We start from the raw sequence: 24,100 nt of genomic DNA, 5'->3' as shown, positions 1-24,100 counted from the left end.
GCAGGTTCTGACCAGTTCTGGAGAACCGGTAGTGGAAATTTTGAGTAGTTCACAGAACTGATAAATACCACCTCTGACTGGCCCCGCCCCCATCTAGTCTCTGCCTCCTGAGTTCCAGCTGATTGGGAGGGAATGGAGATTTTACACTATCCTTCCCCTGGAGTGGAGTGGGAATTGAGATTTTACAGTAACCTTTCCTTGCCATGCCCACCAAGCCATGCCCACAGAACCGGTAGTAAACAATTTTGAATCCCACCACTGGAGCCAAGCATAATTTTTCCTCATTGCCAAGCTGTTTTCTTCTCTGAAGCAGGAAAGGTGGGTTGGCTGTTGCTGAAAGTGCTTGAGATGACTTCAAGAAGCCATTGATAATTGCTATTATTTTACCCTTCTCTGAAACACTTCAGTTCTTGGCTACCTTCTCCTTAAAAAGGGTGGTGGAAGCGAAGAAATTACATACTACCTTAATATCTAATTTGGCCTTCCCGAGCCTTCTTCCTTCAAAATGACCTTCCAGAATTATTACTCGGCCCAAAAACTTGACTATTTGAACAAGGCTGACTAGTACAACTTGTGATCTGGCATTATGAAGTTAAGGAGTTCATAGCTTTGGCTGCTACTGACAGATCCTGGAACTTATTTTTTCTGTATAAAAAAAAAAAAGTGGAATATATGAGTCTCCAATGGATAAGTATCGTCCTTAGGTGTGAACTTTATACCATGCTAATGCAAAGGCTAGTTTTTACCCTAAATCTTTTTTTCCCCCTTTCCTTCATGATGGTGTTTTGTTGTTGTTGTTGTTTTTACAAATTTACACATTACAAATTGTTCTGAAAAAGCAAATGTAATTTGGATGTTTCTCTGTAGGTTTAAAGCCTTGTTGTCCAGCAAACCTCCCTCAGATAGCACTTTCATTGAGATCAGCTATGTGAAGTATCCCATTTTCCAGGTAACGTTGAATGTCTCAAGAAATCTTGGTATAACTAATAATTAGAACCAGAGAAATTTCCTGAAATATGGACTTTAATTACTGATTTCTAATTTCATCTTTGTTGTTCATTGGAATCAAACTGCATATGAACGACATTGATCTACTTTTATGTGGCCTGGCCATAGAATTAAATATTGTAACATTTATGGTAGGAATGGTAATCAGGTTTAAAAAGTGGAATTATTAGCAAAGTTTGAATTCCGAGGTCAGTTAGAACAATGGTTTTACTTGCTTGTTTGACTTTTATCAGACCTTAATGATTTTGTAAATACAAGTAGTCCATGACTTACAACCACAATTGAGACCAAAATTTATGTTGCTAAGCGAGGCATTGGTTAAGTGAGTTTTGTCCCATTTTATGACCTTTCTTGCCTCAGTTGTTAAGTGAATCACTGCACTTGTTAAATTAGTAACATGGTTGTTAAGTGAATCTGGCTTCCCCATTGACTTTGCTTGTCAGAAGGTCGCAAAAGGTGATCACATGACCCCAGGACACTGCAAGTGTCACAAATATGAACCAGTTGCCAAGCATCAGAATTTTTTAATCATGTGACCATGGGGCTGCTGCAACAGTCGTAAGTGTGAAAAACGGTCATAAGTCACTTTTTTCAGTGCCGTTGTAATTTTGAACAGTCACTAAATGAACTGTTGTAAACCGAGGACTACCTACAATTCAAAGCAGTGAACTTACACAATACCCCTTCTTTTTCGTCCTATTTCCCCCACAAAAACAACCCTGTGAGGTGGGTTAGGCTGAGAGAGAGTGACCAACCCAAAGTCGCCCAGCCATTGTTTTATGCCTGAGGCAAGACTAGAACTTACACTCTCCTGGTTTCTACACCAACAACGTAAACACTACACCAAACTGCACCCTTCATCTGGCCACCATAAATGCTTTTCAGGAATTTCTTAAGTATCTGGAGGGTTGGGGAGGGCATCTTTCCTATCAGGAATATATCTGAAACCCAAGAGAGGCTCTTTTGAAGATACCTTCTGCCTTTTTCTGTGTTGCTTTCATGCCTTCTCTCATAAGCTTGGTTCTTACTCAGTCAGTAGTTCAAAACCAGGGGTGAAATTCAGCAGGTTCTGACAGGTTCTGGAGAACCGGTAGCAGAAATTTTGAGTAGTTCAGAGAACCAGCAAATATCACCTCTGGCTGGCCCCAGAGTGGGGTGGGAATGGAGATTTTGCAGTATTCTTCTCCCAGGAATGGGGAGGGAATGGGGATTTTGCAGCATCCTTCCCCTAGGGTGGGAATGGAGATTTTGCAGTATCGTTCTCCAGCCACGCCCACCAAGCCACGCCTACAGAACAGGTAATAAAAAAAATTGTATTCCACCACTGTTCAAAACCATTTAAAGATGCAACTCTTCCACAGACTTTTAATTGTTCACTGGTTTTATGCCACTTCTAGTGTGCAAATTTCAATTTATGTTTTTAGTTTTTATACTTTGCTTTTTAAATTTGTTTCACTGCCTTTAGCAATAATAAATCAAATGAACTTTTTTTTTCAGAAGTGAGCTCCTTTAATTACTGGTATTACACATTTCTTTTTTATTTTCTCATATTGAGGTTTTCAGAAGTGTGAATAATTAAGTGTTCCTTAATTATTCTGAAAGAGGTTTGCTAAAGAAAACTTGTCAGGTTTAGCTTGCCTTTCATAGGAGCATGATTGGCAGAGATTTACCAGATGATGGCATCCCTTGTGTTGTATTTGCGTACTATAGTGAATTTTTTTTCTTGCCTTACTTTTGTATACCGAATTTCTTCCCACAAAACTGCTGCTAAAAAAGAGAATATGAATTCTCTTAGGAGAGAAATTAGTTGTTAATTGTATAGCTTTGTAGCCAGTAGGTTTCCTTTATCAAGAATCCTTGAGTAAAAATAAGAGAAACAAAAACCACGCCCCAGGCTTAAAGAGTTAAGGGTTATCTTTTTACCATATCCTAAAATGTATTAATACTATTTCATTCTTTTCTGTTTTCTATTTTGAAATAACATTGATTTATCACTTTTCCCTTAGTTTTCAAGAACTTCATAAACAAATGCATTTTTGTAATTTATGGGTTTGTTTGTTTTTTTGTTTCAGCTTATTATGCAGTATCTCTACTGTGGAGGTTCAGAGTCACTTCTCATTAAAAACAATGAAGTTATGGAGGTAAGAGGCATCTTATACTAAAAACTGCTATTATTATTACAAGTGTGCTAAGTTTACTAGATTTGGCTAAATTAAAATATTTGGAGCTGAGACCAATGATAAATTAATTGAATTTATTCAGCTGCCTGGACTTGCTTTTGATGAGATGGGTATCTGCATAAATGTGATAAATAAATTAATAAAAATCTTCCTTACATGTAGACTTTTTTTTGACCCATAGAATTTTTTTTTCATTTGTAAAGGGCTTTAAAAGCATGCAATCACCTGGTAACTTTGGAGGAAAAGAAGAAAAGTGAACAAGACAGCACCCATAGTTTCCAATTACATTAGATACTATTTGAAATACTATGATATGTACAAAGACAGACCAAGAAGTTGAAAAAGAAATATTCCTTTTGGTGCCTACAAAAATGGTTACCGTCCCCAAACCTGTAATAATGCTTTTTCTCATTTTTCAGCTTTTATCTGCTGCTAAATTTTTCCAGCTTGAAGCATTGCAACGTCACTGTGAGATCATCTGTGCAAAAAGTATCAACACAGAAAATTGTGTGGATATTTATAATCATGCCAAGGTAATCCAATATTGTTCCTCATATATATTCATTGGTGCAGGAATCCATGCCCATCCCCAGCAGAAAATGTCCTTGAATAGGTGTCAAGATCTCATTGTTGCAATCCTGGCCTAATTTTTGCCTATGCTTTGTTGCATCTTCCCGCACCATTACAGTGAGAAATTGCATTGGCCAGGTCCAGTTGTAAAAATTCTTCCCATCCTTTCCAAAGGCGTTTTCCTGGGCATTTCATAACTATACTGGGACTTGCATAAATAGGGAGGGGAGAGTATTTAAATTCTAATGACTAGCAGTAGGACTTGGCTCACTCTACCTATATATGACATGGCTATTAATATTGTGTATATCATAATCCATATGGGAATTTAGCCTGTTTAATCCAGTGGTGAAATCCAATTTTTTTTACTAGTGGTTCTGTAGGCATGGCTTGGTGGCCATGACAGGGGACGGATACTGCAAAATCCCTATTCCGTCCCTACTCCTGGGGAAGGATGTTGCAAAATCTCCATTCCCACCCCGGTCTGGGGCCAGCCAGAGATGACATTTGCCAGTTCTCCAAACTACTCATAATTTCTGTTACCGGTTCTCCAGAACCCGTCAGAACCTGCTGGATTTCACCCCTGGTTTAATCCTGAAGAAATGTAGTCAGGGGATAGGATAAGGGTTCTGATTAGTATTCTATGCAGAAAAGACTGCTGCTCACTTTTTGCAGTAATGATTGCTTTTTTAAAAAACCCATTAAAATTGGTGAACATACATATCCATTGCACTATTCTTTTTGGGTATAGCAGTGGCAGAGTTGAATGTATAGAGTGAAAGGATGTAATTTCAAAGCCCATTCCCAGAAGACCTTGGATTTGTACATTGTGGCCCACCTTCTGTCAGCCTGTCGTACTTTATCACTGCCACCACCTGCCTTCCTTGGAGAATGGTTTTAACTGGTGGCCTCCTAACCCTAACCTATAAAACAGATGTCTTGCCTTTGAGCAGAGAGGAGGAACAAAAAAGGATAAAAAGAATTCAATAGGGCCACTTCCTGTCTATTTTAGCTTTCAGGTACGTGACTATTAAAAACAGTCCCTGCTTCTTTGGAAAATTAAGTAATTTCACAAGTGATTTTTTAAAAAAAAGAAATCAATTAAAAATAAGGGAAAAAAGAGACATAAACCACTTTAAGTATTTACATGTAGAGACAATCATCAGCATGAAAAATAAAAACACAATGGTGCTAAAATTACAAACAGCGTTTTATAGACATTTCCCACCAAAAAAATAGAGTAAAAAGGATAAGATTCTGGGCAGAGAACAAGACAGCATTGACCCACTAATTCTATGGCAGTATTTCTAATGGAAAGAGTTGCCCATTTTGATCAGTGATGTAAGGACTGAATTTGTGTAGTGACACTACTTATCAGATAACCCATAACCCTTGAACAAATACAGAACAAAATAAATTAAAACTTAATACAGTTCTCAACTAGCTCGTTGCTATTCCTCTAAAAATTCCAGACCTCTATAAGTGTTAACACCTATTAAACCAAAGAAATAAAAAACATGATTAAAAAAAAAATGGTTAAATCAAATATAGAACGCCACTCACTTTCTCATAGGAAGCAAACTATTGTGCTATCAATCCATCATATTGATATATCTTCTCATATATTGGCTTTTCTTTAAACTGTCTCTTTTTAAGCATCTCATCAACTTCTTCAGTCTTCTCATTCTTGTTCATTTTCTTCACATTATCAAACAACCTTAGGGAACTGTTTTCATAATAGTCTTATCAATTTGGTTTCATTAATTCCTTTTCTCTTCTTCAGTAACCCATTTGTATTTGCTTAGAGAGGCCTGTAAAGCAACGGTCCCCCAACCTTTTGGGCACCAGGGACCGGTTCTGTGGAGAGAGGTTTTTCCATAAGCTGGAGGGGGTGTGGTTTCCTGTGCTCCTGCATCCTATGGATGGGACTTCGCTTGTTTGGGTGGCCCAGTTTCTGACATGCTCCAGACTGGTGCTGGTTCACGGACTGGGGTTGGGGATCCTTGCTGTAAAGCACTATCAAGCAATCTAAAAGTCTAAGTGCTGTTGCTATTTTCTTTTGCCCCTGGCAAAAGCCCCACTCTTATTTTCATTTCTATATAACAGTTAGACAAGAACATGCTCTTCTTCACAGCTATTTTCAGATGCTTGGATCAAGCAGACCAAATACTACCCATTATTTTTCTAGCAATATTCATCTTAATGTTTTTCCATCTTTCCTGCTTTAGTAAAGTTTCTGTCAAGGTATGCCAATAGAAAGCTATACAGATTTTTAATGAAACACTACTTACTGCACTTAACATAACATAACATAACATAACATAACATAACATAACATAACATAACATAACATAACATAACATAACATAACATAACATAACATAACATAACATAACATAACATCAGAGTTGGAAGGGACCTTGGAGGCCTTCTAGTCCAACCCCCTGCCCAGGCAAGAAACCCTACACCATCTCAGTCAGATGGTTATCCAACATTTTCTTAAAAATTTCCAGTATTGGAGCATTTACAACTTCTGAAGGCAAGTCGTTCCACTTATTAATTGTTCTAATTGTCAGGAAATTTCTCCTTAGTTCTAAGTTGCTTCTTTCTTTGATCAGTTTCCACCCATTGCTTCTTGTTCTACCCTCAGGTGCTTTGGAGAACAGCCCGACTCCCTCTTCTTTGTGGCAGCCCCTGAGATATTGGAACACTGCTATCATGTCTCCCCTAGTCCTTCTTTTTATTAAACTAGGCATACCCAGTTCCTGCAACCGTTCTTCATATGTTTTATCCTCCAGTCCCCTAAGTCCTTATAAGTTGCAATTGTCCATTTGCTCTGTTAAACAAGGTCTGTGCATCATTTTCATTATTATGGTTCATTACACAATCAGCCAGATGGATTTGGCATTTTTATCCACTTATTAAGTCCTTATCCAAAGACCTGGGATAGGCAGATGTTGATATTTGATGAGGTTAGAGATATTGTCCCAGGATGTAAGCTGTTCCAAGCAAAGCTGCCTTTTGCAACTACTTGATGGTAAATTTGTCAATGCCGATGATGTTCAAACGGTACTCCAGTTGTTTTGGGATTGCACCCAAAGCACCTATCATTATTGATTCTAGCTTTGCTTTCCTTTGCCACAATTGTTCTAATTCTATTTGCAGGTCTTTGCATTTTGTTATCTTCTCCAGTTTTTTCTCTTCTTTTCCTCTTGCTTCAGGTACTGTCATGTGACTCATGTCCATTATCCAAATGATGCAACAAAAACTTTTTTGTCTTTCTTATTGACAATTAAATCTGAGGTGTTATATAGCAGGTGCCTATCTGTTTGAATTCTAAAGTCCCAGAGCACTTCAGCTTCTTCATTTTCTATGATTATTGCTATTTTACAATCTCACCAGTTCTGGTTTGCAAGCAAATGGTATTTTGTGCAGATCTTTCCAATCCCTTTGTTGCTACTAGGTCATGCTGTTGCTTGCCATCAGTCTGTGTGATCTTGCAGTAGCTGTCTACAACAGGCAGTCCACTGTTTCTTCATCTTCTTTGCAAAGGCAGCACTTGCTGTCTGTTGCTGTCTTCTCAGTTCTGGCTTTGTATGCATTTGTTCTTAAGGCTTGGTCTTATGCCACCAGAATTAGCTCATCTATCTTTTTCTTCAACTTTCCTGCTTTTAACCATTGCTAGGTCTTGTTATTATCTGTTTTCCCTGCTATTTTTGTTAATGTACTGGGCATGTAATCCTTTGTCTTTCCATGCCCTTTTTATGTTCTTCATTTGGTCTTTATTGTAGGCCAGTTTGGTATCTTCAGTATTCAGTAAGCCTTCCTAGTATACTAGCTTCAGTGCATTATTAATATTATTTGGTGCCTTTGAGACAATGTTGGACTAGCCCTTGCAGTTTTCTTGGCAACATTTCAGGAGTGCTTTGCACTTAGCTGCTTTATAGGGCTGAAAGAGAGTGCCTGTCAGGCCTGGAAACCCTACTAGGCCTTAGGTTTCCAGACGCTGCCACATTTCTCCCCTGAGGGGAAGAAGGGGGGTTGAGGGGTATGCTAACATTCTTCAAGCGGTCAAGGTCGGATTGTGTTCACATCTGCAGAAGGAGTGGCAAGAAGAGGTTTCGAATAAAGTGGAAGAACGTTGGACCATGTGACCGGCAAAGGGGTTAGAGGGGTGGGACTCTTAGGGTTTGTATAACTGGGAAAAGAATCCGGAAGTTTCAGTTTTGGAATAATGTCAAGGTTCCAGAAAAACCTCCTCTGCATAAAAAAAACTCAGAAGCCATTGTCTTTCAGAGTTCTTTACTAGCATAAGGAAACTGGCACTCGATGAGTGAAATTCCAAAACTGAAACTTCCGGATTCTTTTCCCAGTTATACAAACCCCAAGAGTCCCACCCCCCCCACCCCTTTGCCGGTCACATGGTCCAATGTTCTTCCACTTTATTCGAAATCTCTTCTTGCCACTCCTTCTGCAGATGTGAACACAATCCGACCTTGACCGCTTGAAGAATGTTAGCATACCCCTCAACCCCCCTTCTTCCCCTCAGGGGAGAAATGTGGCAGCGTCTGGAAACCTAAGGCCTAGTAGGGTTTCCAGGCCTGACAATGACCTGCCCAAGTCACCCAGTTGGGTTTGTGCGTAGGGCAGTATTAGATCTCACAGTCTCTGATTTCTAGTCTGCTGCCTTAACCACTACATCAGACTGACTGGATCATACATTCTTCTTATGTGGTCATAAATCATTTGGTTCTCAAGCCTAGAGCATGACATTGTTTGCATACAATAATACGCATACATGCACCCCCTAGAGGACACATTACTGTAATGTCACAAGTATTCCATACACATTTATCCATTGGTACAGTATATCATCCAGCTTCCCTTTTTGAGCAATCATTGTCTTGTGTATTTTTCTTATCCATTATTTCTTTCACTTCATCCTTTTTCATATTTCCCAGTAGATAATTCCATACATTTGTGAGTCAATTTACAATACAATTCTTATCTCTATGTCCAAAGCCATTTCCAGATTTTTTTTTCATTAAGTCTATTTTTTATTCAGCTCTGTTCAATTTTAGGAAAAAACCCCAACCTTTTAACATTCCATATAATAAGAGACAACCATTAGATATTGTTAATACAACTTAAACCCTAGTGTAGCAGATTTTCGGTTTAACATGACAAAATCCATTGGACGCAAACTTGGTCCAAATTATCATTACTGTATTGGGACTTCTTAAATCCTCAGAATAATTTTTCCCCTGCCAGAAGTATTTAATACCCAGAAGGAAAGATAGATAGATAGATAGATAGATAGATAGATAGATAGATAGATAGATAGATAGATAGATAGATAGATAGATAGATAGATAGATAGATAGATAGATAGATAAAATAGATACACACACACGCACACACACGGTAAATTAAATATATATATATAAAGTATATATATGGTAAATTAGTATCAGGAGGGCAAATTAAATTCCATGTTATTTGTTCTAAGTGAGATATTTGTCACATAGACTGTATTATCCAAGTAGTTCTACCTCAGATTGTCAAGAGATATTGGATACTGTTGAATAAGCCTAAAGCACCATGGGCTGAAGAATTACAGTTTATTTATAGTTAATGTATATTTATTTATGTTTCTTTTTTTCTTCCTACCCTTCATTATCCATCTTCAGTTTCTTGGAGTCACAGAACTAGCTTCCTTTTGTGAGGGTTACTTTCTAAAAAATATGATGGTCTTAATTGAAAACGAAGCTTTCAAACAGTTGCTGTATGACAAAAATGGAGATTCACCTGGCCAAAATGTTCTACAAGATTTACAGAGGACGTTGGCAACACGGATCCAGTCGATTCATTTATCATCCTCGAAAGGCTCCATTGTATAAAGTTCCAGAAGTGTTTGAAGTTTCATCAGAGATGCTGCACGTGAAATATTGCTGTTGTATTATCTTGAGCAAATATATAATTCTTTTCCTACTGGAATATTACATTGTGGTTATGGGCCAAAGGTGCTGCCACTTACTTGAATCTTCTTTTGGGCAAGATGTTGTGGTACAAGTGACTCCTGGGCATTTTTGGAACTACAAGGGTGCATTGGTGTCCTTTGAATGACATATTGTTCACATTCTGGATGCAGAAGTGCTGTTGTGTAGCTAACGCCAGCAGAAGACGGGCTAAGTGCTGGTAAAGAGCAGAAGCCCTGAAAGAACAAGAATGCCATGGAACAATTCTTTGACAAAACCAACACATCAGGTTTTTATTACACAATATTCTGTTCTGTTTGTTATTTTCTTGTTTGGGAGGAGACAAGCCCTGTAATACTTCCCACTTTCAAAGTCCATTGTATTACACATTTAAGAAATATAGGACTGGATTACTTGCATATTAGCAATTTTTTTAAAAAAATGATAAGACTGTTAAAAATGTGGAAATGTATTTTCACAATTTGTTAGTGGTGTGGTGTTTTTTTTTAATGGTTCCTAAATAAATGGGATGGCTCTAAATTGTTTTCCCCAAAAGATATATTTAAAATTGAATGTAATATGTTAAGTTTGGTTATTCTTTTGTTTTTAAATGGTGAAACATGCACTGTGTAAACATATATATGAAAATGGTTCGGTTCATCTGCTTTCTTTAAAACTGATATAATCTTGCCCAAATGTTCTGATTACACCAAAGAGGTGCAATTACCAAGAATTTAATATTTGGGGTAGGGGGAAAATCTGCATGCTAGTTGTGGTTTGGGACTTAAAACAGCAATGAAATTCAACATGCATTTGCATGGTAATGGTACTTGTAAAATGTTATGTTTGTGCTTAATTTTTCCAAGAAAAAAATGACAATGCAATGTTAATTCACTGTCAATACCATTTGTGAAATTATATTTCAGGGTTTATTTTCTGGATGCATACAGTTCCCACAGAGTTTTAAAGATGAAGATTTCTAGTTGTATACGAAAGGTCAATCCTGGGTCTTTATTAAGTGAAAAGATGGTATTTTGTTACTAGGCAGAGGTTATGATCGAGATGATTTATTTTAATTATATATTAAATATATGCTATAGAGTGATTTCTTGCCATAAATTCAGAATGAGTCAACTATATGCTTATAGAGGCCTGTACCAGGTCTTGGATTATTCAGTGACAAATATTTTTAAGACAACTTTAATAAGTGCCACACAAACTCAACCATGTTGATTGGATAAGCTGTTATTTTGTGGACTTGCAGGTACACTAGATTCCATCAGAATCGTTTATCATGCTAGCTTTCCTTTGATAGAAATGAATTATGGCTGGTTCATAAGCTTTGAGATATTCGTGATGATGATGGCGCAAAAGTATATTCTTTTATAAAGGTGCTACTTCTCGTTTAAAGATTTTTTAAAATATATATATATATACAGGAATATACAGGAATCCAATTTTTGTAATAGAAGGTAAGAAAAGAAAGCTCTGGACAATCCTCCTTAGTTGCTACTTAAACCATTGTAAGCAACAGTACTTGCAAAGGTGCCTAAACTATCTTAAAATTCTAGTGGCACAGTTTGAATAGTGAAATATGAGTCTTGCCCATCCCTGCTATGTGGTCTGCAATTAGCCTCTTCCTTTCACTGAATGTTTGCAATGCTTATAGGGGCAAGAAGCTGACCACTGTTGAGACTGTCTCCTTGCAGTCCTTCCCTTATGACTGTGCTTCCTAGTAAGTAAGACAGCAGGTGGGCTGTTAACATCACATCTGAAAGTCCTGTATGTGTTAATTGCCAAGTTGCCAAACAATGGTTCAGGATGTAGGATCATGCAGCACTAAAAGTGTACGAATATTTTGTTTTTTTTCTTTTTGTTCTTTTTACAAACTAAGGATGCATTCTAAAGCCAACTTCCCACAACATACTAGAACCAGGCCAACACAATGAGCCACAATATGGTTTATCTGGGCATAGCATGTTATAAGAACCCAGCCATTTATTTTGTGAAGTCGGGTTTAGAGCTAAGCTTGTAACAGGAATCTAATTTAATCGAAACTGTTATTGTGATGTAACGTTTGTGAATGTAAGAAACAAAACAAATGGTTTTTTGAACTCTGTGCATGTCCTGTTCAACTGTGAGGGCTTGTTCTGTTTTGAAAGGAAAAAGGAAAGTTAAATGGCATTTGTGAAAACAGTTAAGACATATGTCCATCTTTGCGGTACTGGCCTATAAATACCAAAGGAATTGGGACAGGGAAGAAAAAAAGCTTATAGATGGATCCTCTTGATAAGAAGTTTAAAAATCCAGGCTCAGAGACTGTTGCACAAATCTTTGGGATTCTCATATAATGGGAAGAAAGCTACAGGCAGTTCTTGACTTACAACAGTTCATTTAGTGACTGTCCAAAGTTACAACAGCATTGGGAAAAAAGTGTCTTATGCCCGTTTTTTTGACACTTTCCACCGTTGCAGTATCCCCATGGTCAGATGCTTGGCAACTGACTCACATTTGTGAGGGGTGCAGTGTTCCAGGGTGATGTGATCACTTTTTGCGAACTTCTGACAAAGACAGTGCGGCAGCCAGAGTCACTTACAAACTGTATTGTAACTTAACAACTGCAGTAATTCACTTCACAAGTGTGGCAGGTAAGGTCGTAAAATGGTCCGTCTCACTTAGCAACAGAAATTGTGAGCTCAATTGTGGTCGTAAATTGAGGACTACAGTGCTTCTCTGTTTTTTTCCAGTTTGGCTGCCAATGGCTTCTCCCCTCTTATTGACCCAGGGCCTTGAGGGGAATTTCAGAAGCGCTGCCATGTTTAAGGAGGGCCAAGGGAGATCCTTTCTGGGCTACTCGGACATGGATGGCAGCAATTACATTCTTTCATCCTTTTCTGACAGGAAGAGTGTGCTGCAAGACAAAGCAAATTAAAATTGCATAGCTACAATTAGAGGACGGATTGTCCCAGTGGTGGGATTCAAATGATTTTACTACCGGTTATGTGGGCATGGCTTGGTGGGTGTGTCAGGGGAAGGATACTGTAAAATCTCCATTCCCACCCCACTCCAGGGGAAGGTTACTGCAAAATCCCCATTTTCTCCCGATCAGCTGGGACTCAAGAGGCAGAGAATAGATGGGGGCGGGGCCACTCAGAGATGGTATTTACAGGTTCTTCGAATTACTCAAATTTTCTACTACCGGTTCTTCAGAACTGGTCAGAACCTGCTGAATACCACCTTTTGTTTGTCCACCTATATTACTGTGGCTTTTCCGTGTTCTGCCACTGCCTTATTATCACATAAATTCCTAGGATCTGGGACTCCAGTTGTCTTCAGGAGAGAGAAAGATGGTGACGTTTTCTATTTCTTTCTTTTTCAGTGCAAATTAATAGCAACAAGTATTTTGATTATTCTTCCGGAATTGATGTCATGTTCCAGTGTCAGATTTGTATTTTACATATTTACATTTCTTTGAAATTTAAAGTATACTTGCCGTTTTATTGAAGTTGCAAACTGATTGAGAGATTTAGAATCAAGATAGTATTGGATTGCTATTAAGATAATATTATGCCAAATGTTAGCTACATGACCATGGTCTATGGCAAGATGTATTAAGAACTTAATGGACCTCATGGCTCGTCCACTTCTTTTGCTATGTCTGCAATCTCCTAATTGAGAGATTGTTTTCATCCAAGTTCCTACTTCCTATCATTCTGCAAAGGCTCAACTGTTGAATAATAAGCTTCTGGAACCATCTGTGTGCTAACAATGCAACATACATATTATTAAATAAATAACTAGATAGCTAAAAAGACGACCTAGATCTGTCATGGTGAACCTATGGCATGTGTGCCAGAGGTGGCATGCAGAGCCTTCTCTGTGGACATGCATGCCATCTCCAACTGCTGTTCTGTTTTCAGGCCCTTTTTGGCCTGTTTTTCAAGCTGTTTTGGTCCCAAAAACTGGCCAGAACACAGCCAAAAAAGAGGCATGCGCACCGCACCGGCCAGCTGGTCTTCACAGGTACTGGAGCACCAGAAAACGGCCTGAAAACAGCCAAAAACCAAGCCATTTTTCGGGCCTTTTTCCGAGCCATTTTCAGGCCTTTTGGGGGGCAGTTTTCAGGCCTGAAAGACAGCCAAAAAACAGGCATGCATACACCAGCCAGCTCGTCTTTGGGTTTCCAGTGCTCCGGCACACGCATATGCACGTGTGTTCCGGTTTGGGCACTCGGTGCCGAAAGATTCACCATCACTGACCTAGATCATATAACTAATAATGATTTAACAGCTGCTGTTACTCTTGTTGTATATGCTTTTGCTGTACAGTTCCAACAATACATAAAAAGATATGTATTATGTATTACTCAAACAAGCCAACCATACATGATACCTTGTCTTTGTCTTTGACTACTTTCTAAAGAAAAGAATTCCCAATACTGAATTTTCACTCATCAGTTTTATGTTACCATTAATCGTCCTATTGTAGGAAGGCAAGTAGAGATAAAGGAAATCCGTTTTATGACACTAACAATTGTAATTTCTAAGCTCAATTATCAAACTCAAACATTATCTACCATAGATCTGATAGAGAGTTGGCACAATTAACAGGAACAGGTTTCTCTGAAATTAAACATAAAACTTAAATGGGCAGGAACCTACATCCTCATACAAAGAACTGTGGCTGGTTTTTGCTTGTCTCCAGTCACATAAATACGTTATTTATCCTCCCACACAAACTCCAATATCAAATGAAAACTCAGTTTATCAGCTCATTTTCACCGAAAAAGTGTGTTTATCCGAATGCCTAGTGAATAGCTTCATTTAGTCAGCTTCTTTCCTTCCTGTTCTGAAATCATCCCTTTGGCTGTTTTTGTAAGATGGGATTTCAAAGAATTTGGCCCATTAAGAAAGAGTTTGCACTGAGGAGAGAAAAAAAAGGCATGTACTTATTTTTTAAGAATGAAAGCAGAAGTCACAGACAAGTAGGAAAAAGCCTAAGCAATGAAACCCTGCAGAATACTTGGTGATGAACACATTTGGTAAATTGAACCCCAGTTCACAAGGTCGGATATTTAGGAACACTCTAAATCTATCTGAACTATGCACATAAAATATGAAATGGGACTTGGATACGCCTATAAAGTCAAGAAAATCCTAATCAAATTATCTGTACCACATGACACAAGTAAAAAAAGATGAAGCTTTGCTTCTACATTCCTAGTCACCATTTTGACATTTTTGACACCCAGTGCCTCTTCATGTGATATTTAACACGTGTATCGGGATAAGTTGAAGCTTGCAGCTGTATATCTATATTGAGTAGCAATTTGCCTTTGAGTAACATGTGAATTCTTCCTAAGTCTTCAAGCTCCTAAAAATTTATCAACTGCCATTTTTTGGTCATAACAATATTTATTCATTCTGCCACTTTCCTTCGAAATTTAATTTTAATTTCGAATTGTATCTATTTTCATTGAGCTGCCTTTTGATAGGCAATGAAGTGAATGTTTTCATATTTTATGCAGCACCTTCTGTTTGGTGTGGCTACAGGTCTCAAAGACTTATAGCCATTTCAAAATAGACTTTAAAATTCAGCATTCAGATTTTTCAATGCCTGCAGTATAAAAGACCCATGACATTTCTTCACAATAAAAGGAATGTGTACAGGTGGGATAGCCCATAATCTGATTTCCTTGCTTCAGAAACTGACGTTAGCCAGCCATTACAGGCTATATACACATTTAGAGTTTCACACACACATATTGTAAATTTCTGAGATACCTTTTTTGCTGGGTTAGAATAGAGATGACTGGAGATGGCACATGTTTCAAAGATTTATTACCATTAAAGAACTGATGAGAATAAAGTAATCAAAATACGACAAAATTCCAGCCATAGCTGTCATACCGCACTTAGGATTCTATTTCCTGTCTGACACTTCAATATGATGCTATAGAATATTGAAACCCTCATTGCGGCTGTATTCAAAATACAATTTTGGCTACATTCAAAGTATAGTTTTGAGGGTGAAGTAATTTGGTAAAGGTCCGTGTTTTCCAAAGCTCTCCCTTTTTCTGGCAGTAAAAATAGAATAAACACTTTGAAATATCGTAATGATACCTCAAATCTGCTGACTGAGTAGATCTTGCCCCTTGTTTTTCTGTCCCTGTTCTCTGAAGTTACACACAGTCTAGTCTTAAAGCTCCAAAAATACACTTATAGCAATAGTGTATTTATAGTGTATCTTTAGGAAGTATCTTAGGAAGTAACTATAGTGTATCTTTAGGAAGAATGACTGGCTTAGTTCAGTGCAATACTTGTTTTGCAGCTGTCTTTCGCAGTACCTTTTTCAAATTTGGGTACTGTCCTCTTTGTAAACAAATTAGCAGTCTACGTGGACAGATTACATATCTAGAATCTCTAATCTATGCTCTCCAAGCAGAAATTAGGTACCCAATTCAGCCATTCCAGCTGCTGAGCCATCAGCCCCCTCTACCACAAAGATCCTGCAGGAAAAGGGCAGTATGGACAACCGTGGGATCTGGCAGGGTGAGAGCTGTGAACCATAAACACAAAGCTTTTACAGTGTCCCAGTATAACAGATATAGTGCCCTTGCTGACCTAAATAGGAACACTAAAGTGACAGATCAAGGTAGTTGTGATACTGATAACTCAAACAATCAAGGGATTATGGTTCAAGATGAAGAACTTACTTTGGAAAAGTGTGAACCTACTTTGGAAAAGTGTGTATCAAGTATTACAGATCGGTCACACAAGAAGAGCAAGGTATCCAAAAAGAGAAGCCACCTTCTGATTGGTGATTCAATTGTAAGGGATGTAAATTTAGGAAAGGATATGGAGGTTTTGAAAGACGTCAGGTGTCTACCTGGTGCTACTGCCAGCAGAGACAAGAGGCGTATTCTTAAGATAGTCAAGAATGCCAGTAAGGATTCTGATGTTGATGCTATTATACACCTTGGCACAAATGATCTGTCCCAAAAGGATGTGCTTTCTGTGCAGAATGATTTCCAGAGCTTAGGGTATGAACTTAATAGCATAGGTTGTAGGCTTAACTTTTCAGAGGTTTTACCAGTACATAAGGAACAAAAAGGTAAAGGCCAGCGTGTAGTGGAGTTTAATGTGTGGCTAAAGGAGTGGTGTAAAAGGGAAGGCTTTGGTTTTATTAGTCATGATGTCTGCAACTGGTCCAATGAAAAATTGTACAAAGAGATGGATTGCATCCATTAAAGAAAGGGACTTACTTAGCAATACATTCACAGATTTTCTGGATAAACATTTAAACCGAACAGTGGGGACAGAGAATTAACTGATATAGAAAATTTCTGTCCCCAGCAATCAAAAACTAAAAGGGTTATCAGTGCATGTAACATAGATGTCTGTATGGGTAAGACTATCAACCATGCTATCAAGCAAAACCAAGCATTTAACAGTGAGTGCCATACCATGTGCACTAAACCAACAGGTGGCATGAAAGTAGGGGCAGTCAACACAGGTTATGTAGACAGTAAACACAAGATCAATCCAAATGGACTCAAATGTCTATACACCAATGCACAGAGTATGAGGAATAAACAGGGTGAATTAGAAATCCAAGTAAATGAGGGTAGATATGATATTGTTGCCATTACGGAAACTTGGTGGGATGAAACTGACAAATGGAACATACAGCTAGAGGATATAAATTATTTAAAAGAAATAGACCAAATAAAGAGGAGGTGGAGTTGCACTATATATAAGAAATAACTACATCTCTACAGAAATAGAAACACAACAATGATGAAAATCATCTTGAATGTATTTGGGACAATATAAAAGGGGTGATACACGATATTGCCATAGGTCTATACTATAGGCCACCCAACCAAACAGAGGAAGTAGATGAACTTTTTGCTAGTCAGCTAACTAAGGTATGTAGGAAGCACATCACAGTAGTAATGGGGATTTTAACTACCCTGACATCAACTGGGAAACAAACTCTGCACCAAGTGGAAAATCCAACAGGTTCCTAACAAACCTAGCAGACAACTTTGTTTCCCAAAAATAGAGAAGGCGACAAGGATCAGCCATATTGGACTTAATTCTCACTAACAGAGATGAAATGATAGAAGGTGTTGAAGCTACAGGAACCTTGGGGCAAGTGACCACGCAATATTGGAATTGAACATTAAGCAAATACAAGTAGTAGAACAAAGTCAAACTAGAGTCTTGGACTTTAAGAGAGCTAATTTCAATAAACTTAGAGAGATCTTGAGAAGGATTCAATGGATGAGAATCCTCAGGGGGAAAACAACTCAAGAAGCTTGGGAAATTTTGAAAAGTGAGATTATAAAAGCACAGTCTAACACAATACCAATGAAGAAGAAAATAGTAGATCACAAAAGAAACCAGCATGGATGCATAAAGAACTATCTGACAAATTGAAAGACAAAAGGACAAATATAAAAAGTGGAAAGAGGGCAAATAACTAAGGCAGAATATCAGCAAATAGCCGAGCCTGTAAAGATGAAGTGAGGAAAGCTAAGGCTCACAATGAACAAAGGCTAGCGACAAAAGTAAAAATAATAAAAAGCTTCTTCCAACATGTTAAAAACAAGAAAAAGTCAAGGAAACAATTGGCCCATTGCTGGGAGAAAGTGGCAAGAAGATGACAAGCAACAGGAGAAAGCAGATCTACTTAACTCATATTTTGCATCTGTCTTTACACAAAAGGAAAAACAATCCAACCTATCAAAAACAGCACTACAAAAACAGATTAGAAACACAAGTTAAAATAGGGAAGAAAATGGTAAGTGAACACCTGTCTACCCTAGACGAGTTCAAATCACCAGGACCGGATGGATTACACCCCAAGGTTCTGAAGGAACTGGCAGACGTGATCTCAGAACCACTGAACTATATCTTTCAAAGATCCTGGAGCACAGGGGAGCTGCCAGAGGACTGGAAAAGAGCTGATGTAGTTCCCATCTTCAAAGAGGGGAAAAAACAGATCCAGGAAACTACAGACCTATCAGTCTGACCTCAATACCGGGGAAGATTCTGGAAAAGATAATCAAGCAACGAATCACCGAACACCTAGAAGCAAACAAAGTAATAACCAAAAGCCAACATGGGTTTGTCAAAAACAGATCATGCCAGACTAATCTTATCGCATTCTTTGACAAAATGACAAAATTAGTAGACCAGAGGAATGCTGTTGATATAATTTACTTGGACTTCAGTAAAGCATTTGATAAAGTAGACCATAACCTACTACTAGATAAAGTAGAAAAATGTGGGTTAGACAGCACCACCACCAGATGGATTCGTAACTGGCTGACCAACCGCACTCAACGTGTAGTCCTCAACGGAACTACATCCACATGGAGGGAAGTATGCAGTGGAGTACCCCAAGGCTCTGTTTTAGGCCCAGTACTCTTCAACATCTTCATCAATGACTTGGACGAGGGGATAGATGGGGAACTCATCAAATTTGCAGATGACACCAAGCTGGCAGGAATAGCCAACACTCCAGAAGATAGGCTCAAGTTACAGAAAGATCTTGACAGACTTGAACATTGGGCGCTATCTAACAAAATGAAATTCAACAGTGAAAAAAGTAAGGTTCTACATTTAGGCCAAAAAAACAAAATGCACCAGTACCGTATATGTGGTACCTTGCTCAATAGTAGTACCTGTGAGAGGGATCTTGGAGTCCTAGTGGATAACCATCTAGATATGAGCCAGCAGTGTGCAGCAGCTGTTAAAAAAGCCAACACAGTTCTGGGCTGCATAAACAGAGGGATAGAATCAAGATCACGTGAAGTGCTAGTACCACTTTATAATGCCTTGGTAAGGCCACACTTGGAATATTGCATCCAGTTTTGGTCGCCACGATGTAAAAAAGATGTTGAGACTCTAGAAAGAGTGCAGAGAAGAGCAACAAAGATGATTAGGGGACTGGAGGATAAAACATATGAAGAACGGTTGCAAGAACTGGGTATGTCTAGTTTAACAAAAGAAGGACCAGGGAGACATGATAGCAGTGTTCCAATATCTCAGGGGCTGCCACAGAGAAGTGGGAGTTGGGCTGTTCTCCAGAGCACCTGAGGGTAGAACAAGAAGCAATGGGTGGAAACTGATCAAGGAAAGAAGCAACTTAGAACTAAGGAGAAATTTCCTGACAGTTAGAACAATTAATAAGTGGAACGACTTGCCTTCAGAAGTTGTGAATGCTCCAACACTGGAAATTTTTAAGAAAATGTTGGATAACCATCTGACTGAGATGGTGTAGGGTTTCCTGCCTGGGCAGGGGGTTGGACTAGAAGGCCTCCAAGGTCCCTTCCAACTCTGATGTTATGTTATGTTATGTTATGAAGTATCCTAAAGACCTTTCCTTGGATATTTGGATACTCTTTGAATAAACTGAGATTTTCTCCAATACATGGCAGTCTAAAATATTAAACAATTATCATATTAGACATCTACAATTCTATGAACTGTATGCAGAATACATAGATCAGAATAACAGAAAAACAGATTGGAAGGGACCTTGGAACTCTTCTTTTGACGCAGGAAATCCTATATAATTTCAGACAAGTTGCTGTTCAGTCTTTTCTTAAAAGCCTCCAGTGATGGATCAGCCCAACTTCTGAAGGCAAGCCATTCCATTAATTGTTCTCACTGTTAGGAAATTTCTCCTTAGTTCTAGGTTGTTTACTTGCACAGCACAGAGATGATGTTATCTAGTTGGGTAATGAAATGTCTACAAGACAACAACCAAACTCAGAGAGCACCAAGATCCTGGAATTTGTATGTCCTAGACTGGATTTTTCTCTGCTTAGCTCAATAATAATAAGGCCAATCAAAAATACATGCACTCTTGATTGCAAATTGATATGGCAAAATGAAATTGGGCATTACATGTTACTATCAATAATGGTGCATTGCACTTTTCCTGGCCAACTTTCTTCTCACATTAAAAATGTAATAGACCTAATGCATTTGGGGGCAATCTTTCTGATAAGTGTGCACAGGTCAACCATATTAAAGAAGTGCCACAATAAACGAACAATAATTGTAACCTGATATCCCCAAACTACTGATGGGTTGATGTAGTTTAGCCTCTGGCCAATGAGATGAATAGAAGACCCACACTTTGGATCCCTTTAATTAAACAGTGACATTTATCCAGAACCAGGAAGTATGCTTTTTCTGTTGTGATACCTGTCCTCTGGAATGTAATTCCAGAATATAAACTGAACACATACCAAAAAAGTTATTCCCTCCCTCTTGAAAGTTCATGTAAATTCATGACAGGAGCAAAAAAACCTGTAATTTTCTTGTCTTACTCATTGAACTGTGCGCAGGATTCTGATGATGTCATCCTTTATTTGGGTGCCTCAAAGTTTTTCCACCAAGACATTCATTCTCTGTTATCAACAAAATCTATTATGAAGGAAAAGATGAAAAAGTTATGCAATGCTCTTTTTTTAATTTATTTTTTGAAAGTAGAAGCACTCTGTGATTGCCTTTTAAAAGCCACATTTTCTTTTGGATGAGAGAAAAACGAAAAAAGTATTTTTGTCTTTGCTTATTTTCACATTAATAGAAAAATCAAACTTGTCAGTAGTGGAGAAATAGCAGCAGGCTGATAGCATTATATTTGGTCAGATTCAAAAAAAACCCTCCAGCGTATCTCTCTAGAATGTCATTATAACATCATTGACCTTCATCATACAAAAGGGCTACTTTCAGCTGTGTTTCTATCCTATTCTAGATTGAACAATCACACAGCAAGTTTTGTAAGGTTTTTTTCTTAGTCTTTTGAACCAGTTACAATTAAAACAGTTAAGAAGGCAGTTAGAATAGTCAAATGATCAGGAGAAGTAAAGGGAAGGTGAGATCTTGCCTGGTAGCTAGGGTACCGTTAGAGGTTGAAGTCAGTAGTCCAGAGATGTTGAGCCGAAGGTCCACAGAAATCCGCCATAGCCATCAAAGGCTAGATGCAGGCCTAGAATATCTGCAAATTTGGGGAAACGGGGCAGAGAAATATAAGTAGTCTGTATCAATCTAGGATTCAAATGTCAGCGTCCTACAATGAGCTCAATCCATAAAATTTAGAGTTTGAGAGTAGAGTAAAATAAAGAAATAAAGTCTGACATTGAAGAATTGTTTTCTATAGAAAGCAAGGACCTGGAGGTCCCTCTTAAACAGATGTGGTTCAGTTAAATGCGCTATCACCCTTGTATCCTGAGTCTTCAAGCAGATCATCTTGGCTGTCTTCTTTGAAGTTGCCAAGTTGAGGTTAAGTTAAAAAGACTTGCCTAAGACTTTGGAGAACCACTTGCTTTATGTTGCCCTCTAATTTCTGTATTGTCAAGGCCATGCTGGCTGGGATTAGTGGAAGCAAGTTTAACATTAAGAGGCAATAGGCTGGGGGAGAATAAGGTAGAGAGGGTCAAATAGATGGACCAGTAGTCTGTTGTTTTACCAATTTACTATACACATCTCATTGAGATATTATATAATATTTTTTGACAACCATTGGCTGAATTGATATAATCAACATTAGATTACAGTTTACTATAATGTGCTAATCAGTGGTGGGTTTCAAACTTTTTTACCACCGGTTTTGTGGGTGTGGCTTGGTGGGTGTGGCATGTCATGGTGAGCATGGCAGAGGAAGGATACTGTAAAATCTTCATTCCCTCCCCCTCCAGGAGAAGGATACTGCAAAATCCCCATTTCCTCTTGATCAGCTGGGACTTGGGAGGCAGAGAATAGATGAGGGCGGAGCCAGTCAGAATTTTTACTACTGGTTCTCTGAACTACTCAAAATACTCCTGAATGGGTCAGAACCTGCTGAAACCCACTTCTGTTGCTAATGCAATCAATGTAAGACAGTCATATAAAACTCAAATGTTGTGATAGAGGCCAAGGAGTAGATGATGAACTTTTCCTTTTTTAAAAAAGCTTGTTATCTGTGAAGAAAAAGAAAAAGGGAAACATTAAACAGTGTGTTTTCTGAACTGGGTCTAAAATGCTTCCCCCTTCAAACTAGTAAGCATGTTACGCTGCTTTGCTGGCAGACTGAGGTGGTAAAGATATAAAAGGGGTTGGCTCCTCCCTGCTCATGCACGTGAATCACGCAATATCTGCAAAGGGAATGCATGATTCTAATGAATGATCTAAAACAGTGGCTCCCAAACTTTTGGGCATCAGGGACCAGTTCCGTGGAGAGTAAGTTTTTCCGTGGACTGGAGGAGTGTGGTTTTGCATGCTGCCTGCATCCCGTGGATGGGGCTTTATTTCTTTGTGTGGACCAGTTTCTGGCATGCTGCGGACCGATGCAGGTCCACACATTGGGGGTTGAGGACCCCTGATCTAAAGTTAAAAACTGAAAACACATGTGGAATGTTTCCTTTTCTAAAATGTATACCCTTTTAAAATAGTGTTTTAATAGATTTTTAAAAAATATATTTTTTTAAAAATCCAATTTTAAAATAGCTCACTATAACAGCAAACCAATAAAACTAGGATTATATTCCCCTGAGATCTAGCAGATGTTTATTCAAACTTATTAATAAGCATATATAACATGATTTAGGATCTATAGCATTACTCTGATGCTTTGAGTGATTGTGGAGAAGACTCTCCTAAAATTGCTACAGCGTATTTCCAAGATAAATATGCTTACAATACCAATAGACAAATGACTAAGCAAATTGACTAGGAGCTGGAAAGTATATTTGATTTATTTACAAGATTATGCTCTCAGTGAAGATCTTTATCAGAGATACTTTGCTCTTTTTGGAAAAAAAACAAACTATACTTTAAATTCTTCATGCAAAGATTTCATTTGGCTTATTGCCCTTGTTCTAAACCAGACAGTTGGTCATTAATATGATGCCAAACCAATAAAATTATATTCCAGCAGGCATGGAAATTTGAAGGGAGATTGAATGGTATTTTCTGTATTTTTTTTTTCACTAAAAAGGCATGCTAAACCTCAGTTCAGCGCATTTTAGTTAAATTCCCTCAACTCCTAATGTGTAAGATTCCCTCCACTACTTCCAGTGCTGCAATCTTGTATCACTATATCCCTTGCCCTCCAGAAAGCACAACAAAAACCACTTGATAATAATTTATTCACTCCTGCCCTAAAATTATACAATCAAAAGATGGTTTAGGAATATTGTTATAGCATATAAGTTTTTATCTAAATTGATAGATTAAAGCTATATACTGCCAGACAATTTTTCTCCACCGGCAAGAGACAGCAAAATATGGTATGACCTTTGCATTGATAGAGTAGCCCAGAATGATTCATCGTTCTAACTCTCTTCATTCTTTTTATGCACTT

At 38.2% G+C, this 24,100-nt stretch overlaps 1 protein-coding gene across 2 annotated transcripts in view; it reads left to right on the top strand.

The window, feature by feature from the left end:
* The window catches only part of ABTB3 (ankyrin repeat and BTB domain containing 3), a 251,108-nt gene extending 239,274 nt beyond the window's left edge, over positions 1–11,834 (top strand). For both annotated transcript variants that reach the window (XM_058189707.1, XM_058189706.1), the window contains 4 exons: positions 868–949; positions 3,081–3,149; positions 3,608–3,721; positions 9,449–11,834. In XM_058189707.1, coding sequence (XP_058045690.1) covers positions 868–949; positions 3,081–3,149; positions 3,608–3,721; positions 9,449–9,658 — 475 coding nt within the window. In that variant the 3' untranslated portion in view covers positions 9,659–11,834. The remainder of the gene's footprint in view (positions 1–867; positions 950–3,080; positions 3,150–3,607; positions 3,722–9,448) is intronic.
* Positions 11,835–24,100: the final 12,266 nt, after the last annotated feature.

The sequence above is a fragment of the Ahaetulla prasina genome, chromosome 7 (genome assembly GCF_028640845.1).
Source record: "Ahaetulla prasina isolate Xishuangbanna chromosome 7, ASM2864084v1, whole genome shotgun sequence".
In the NCBI taxonomy this organism is placed as follows: Eukaryota; Metazoa; Chordata; class Lepidosauria; order Squamata; family Colubridae; genus Ahaetulla; species Ahaetulla prasina.
This window is presented reverse-complemented; position numbering and strand designations above follow the sequence as displayed.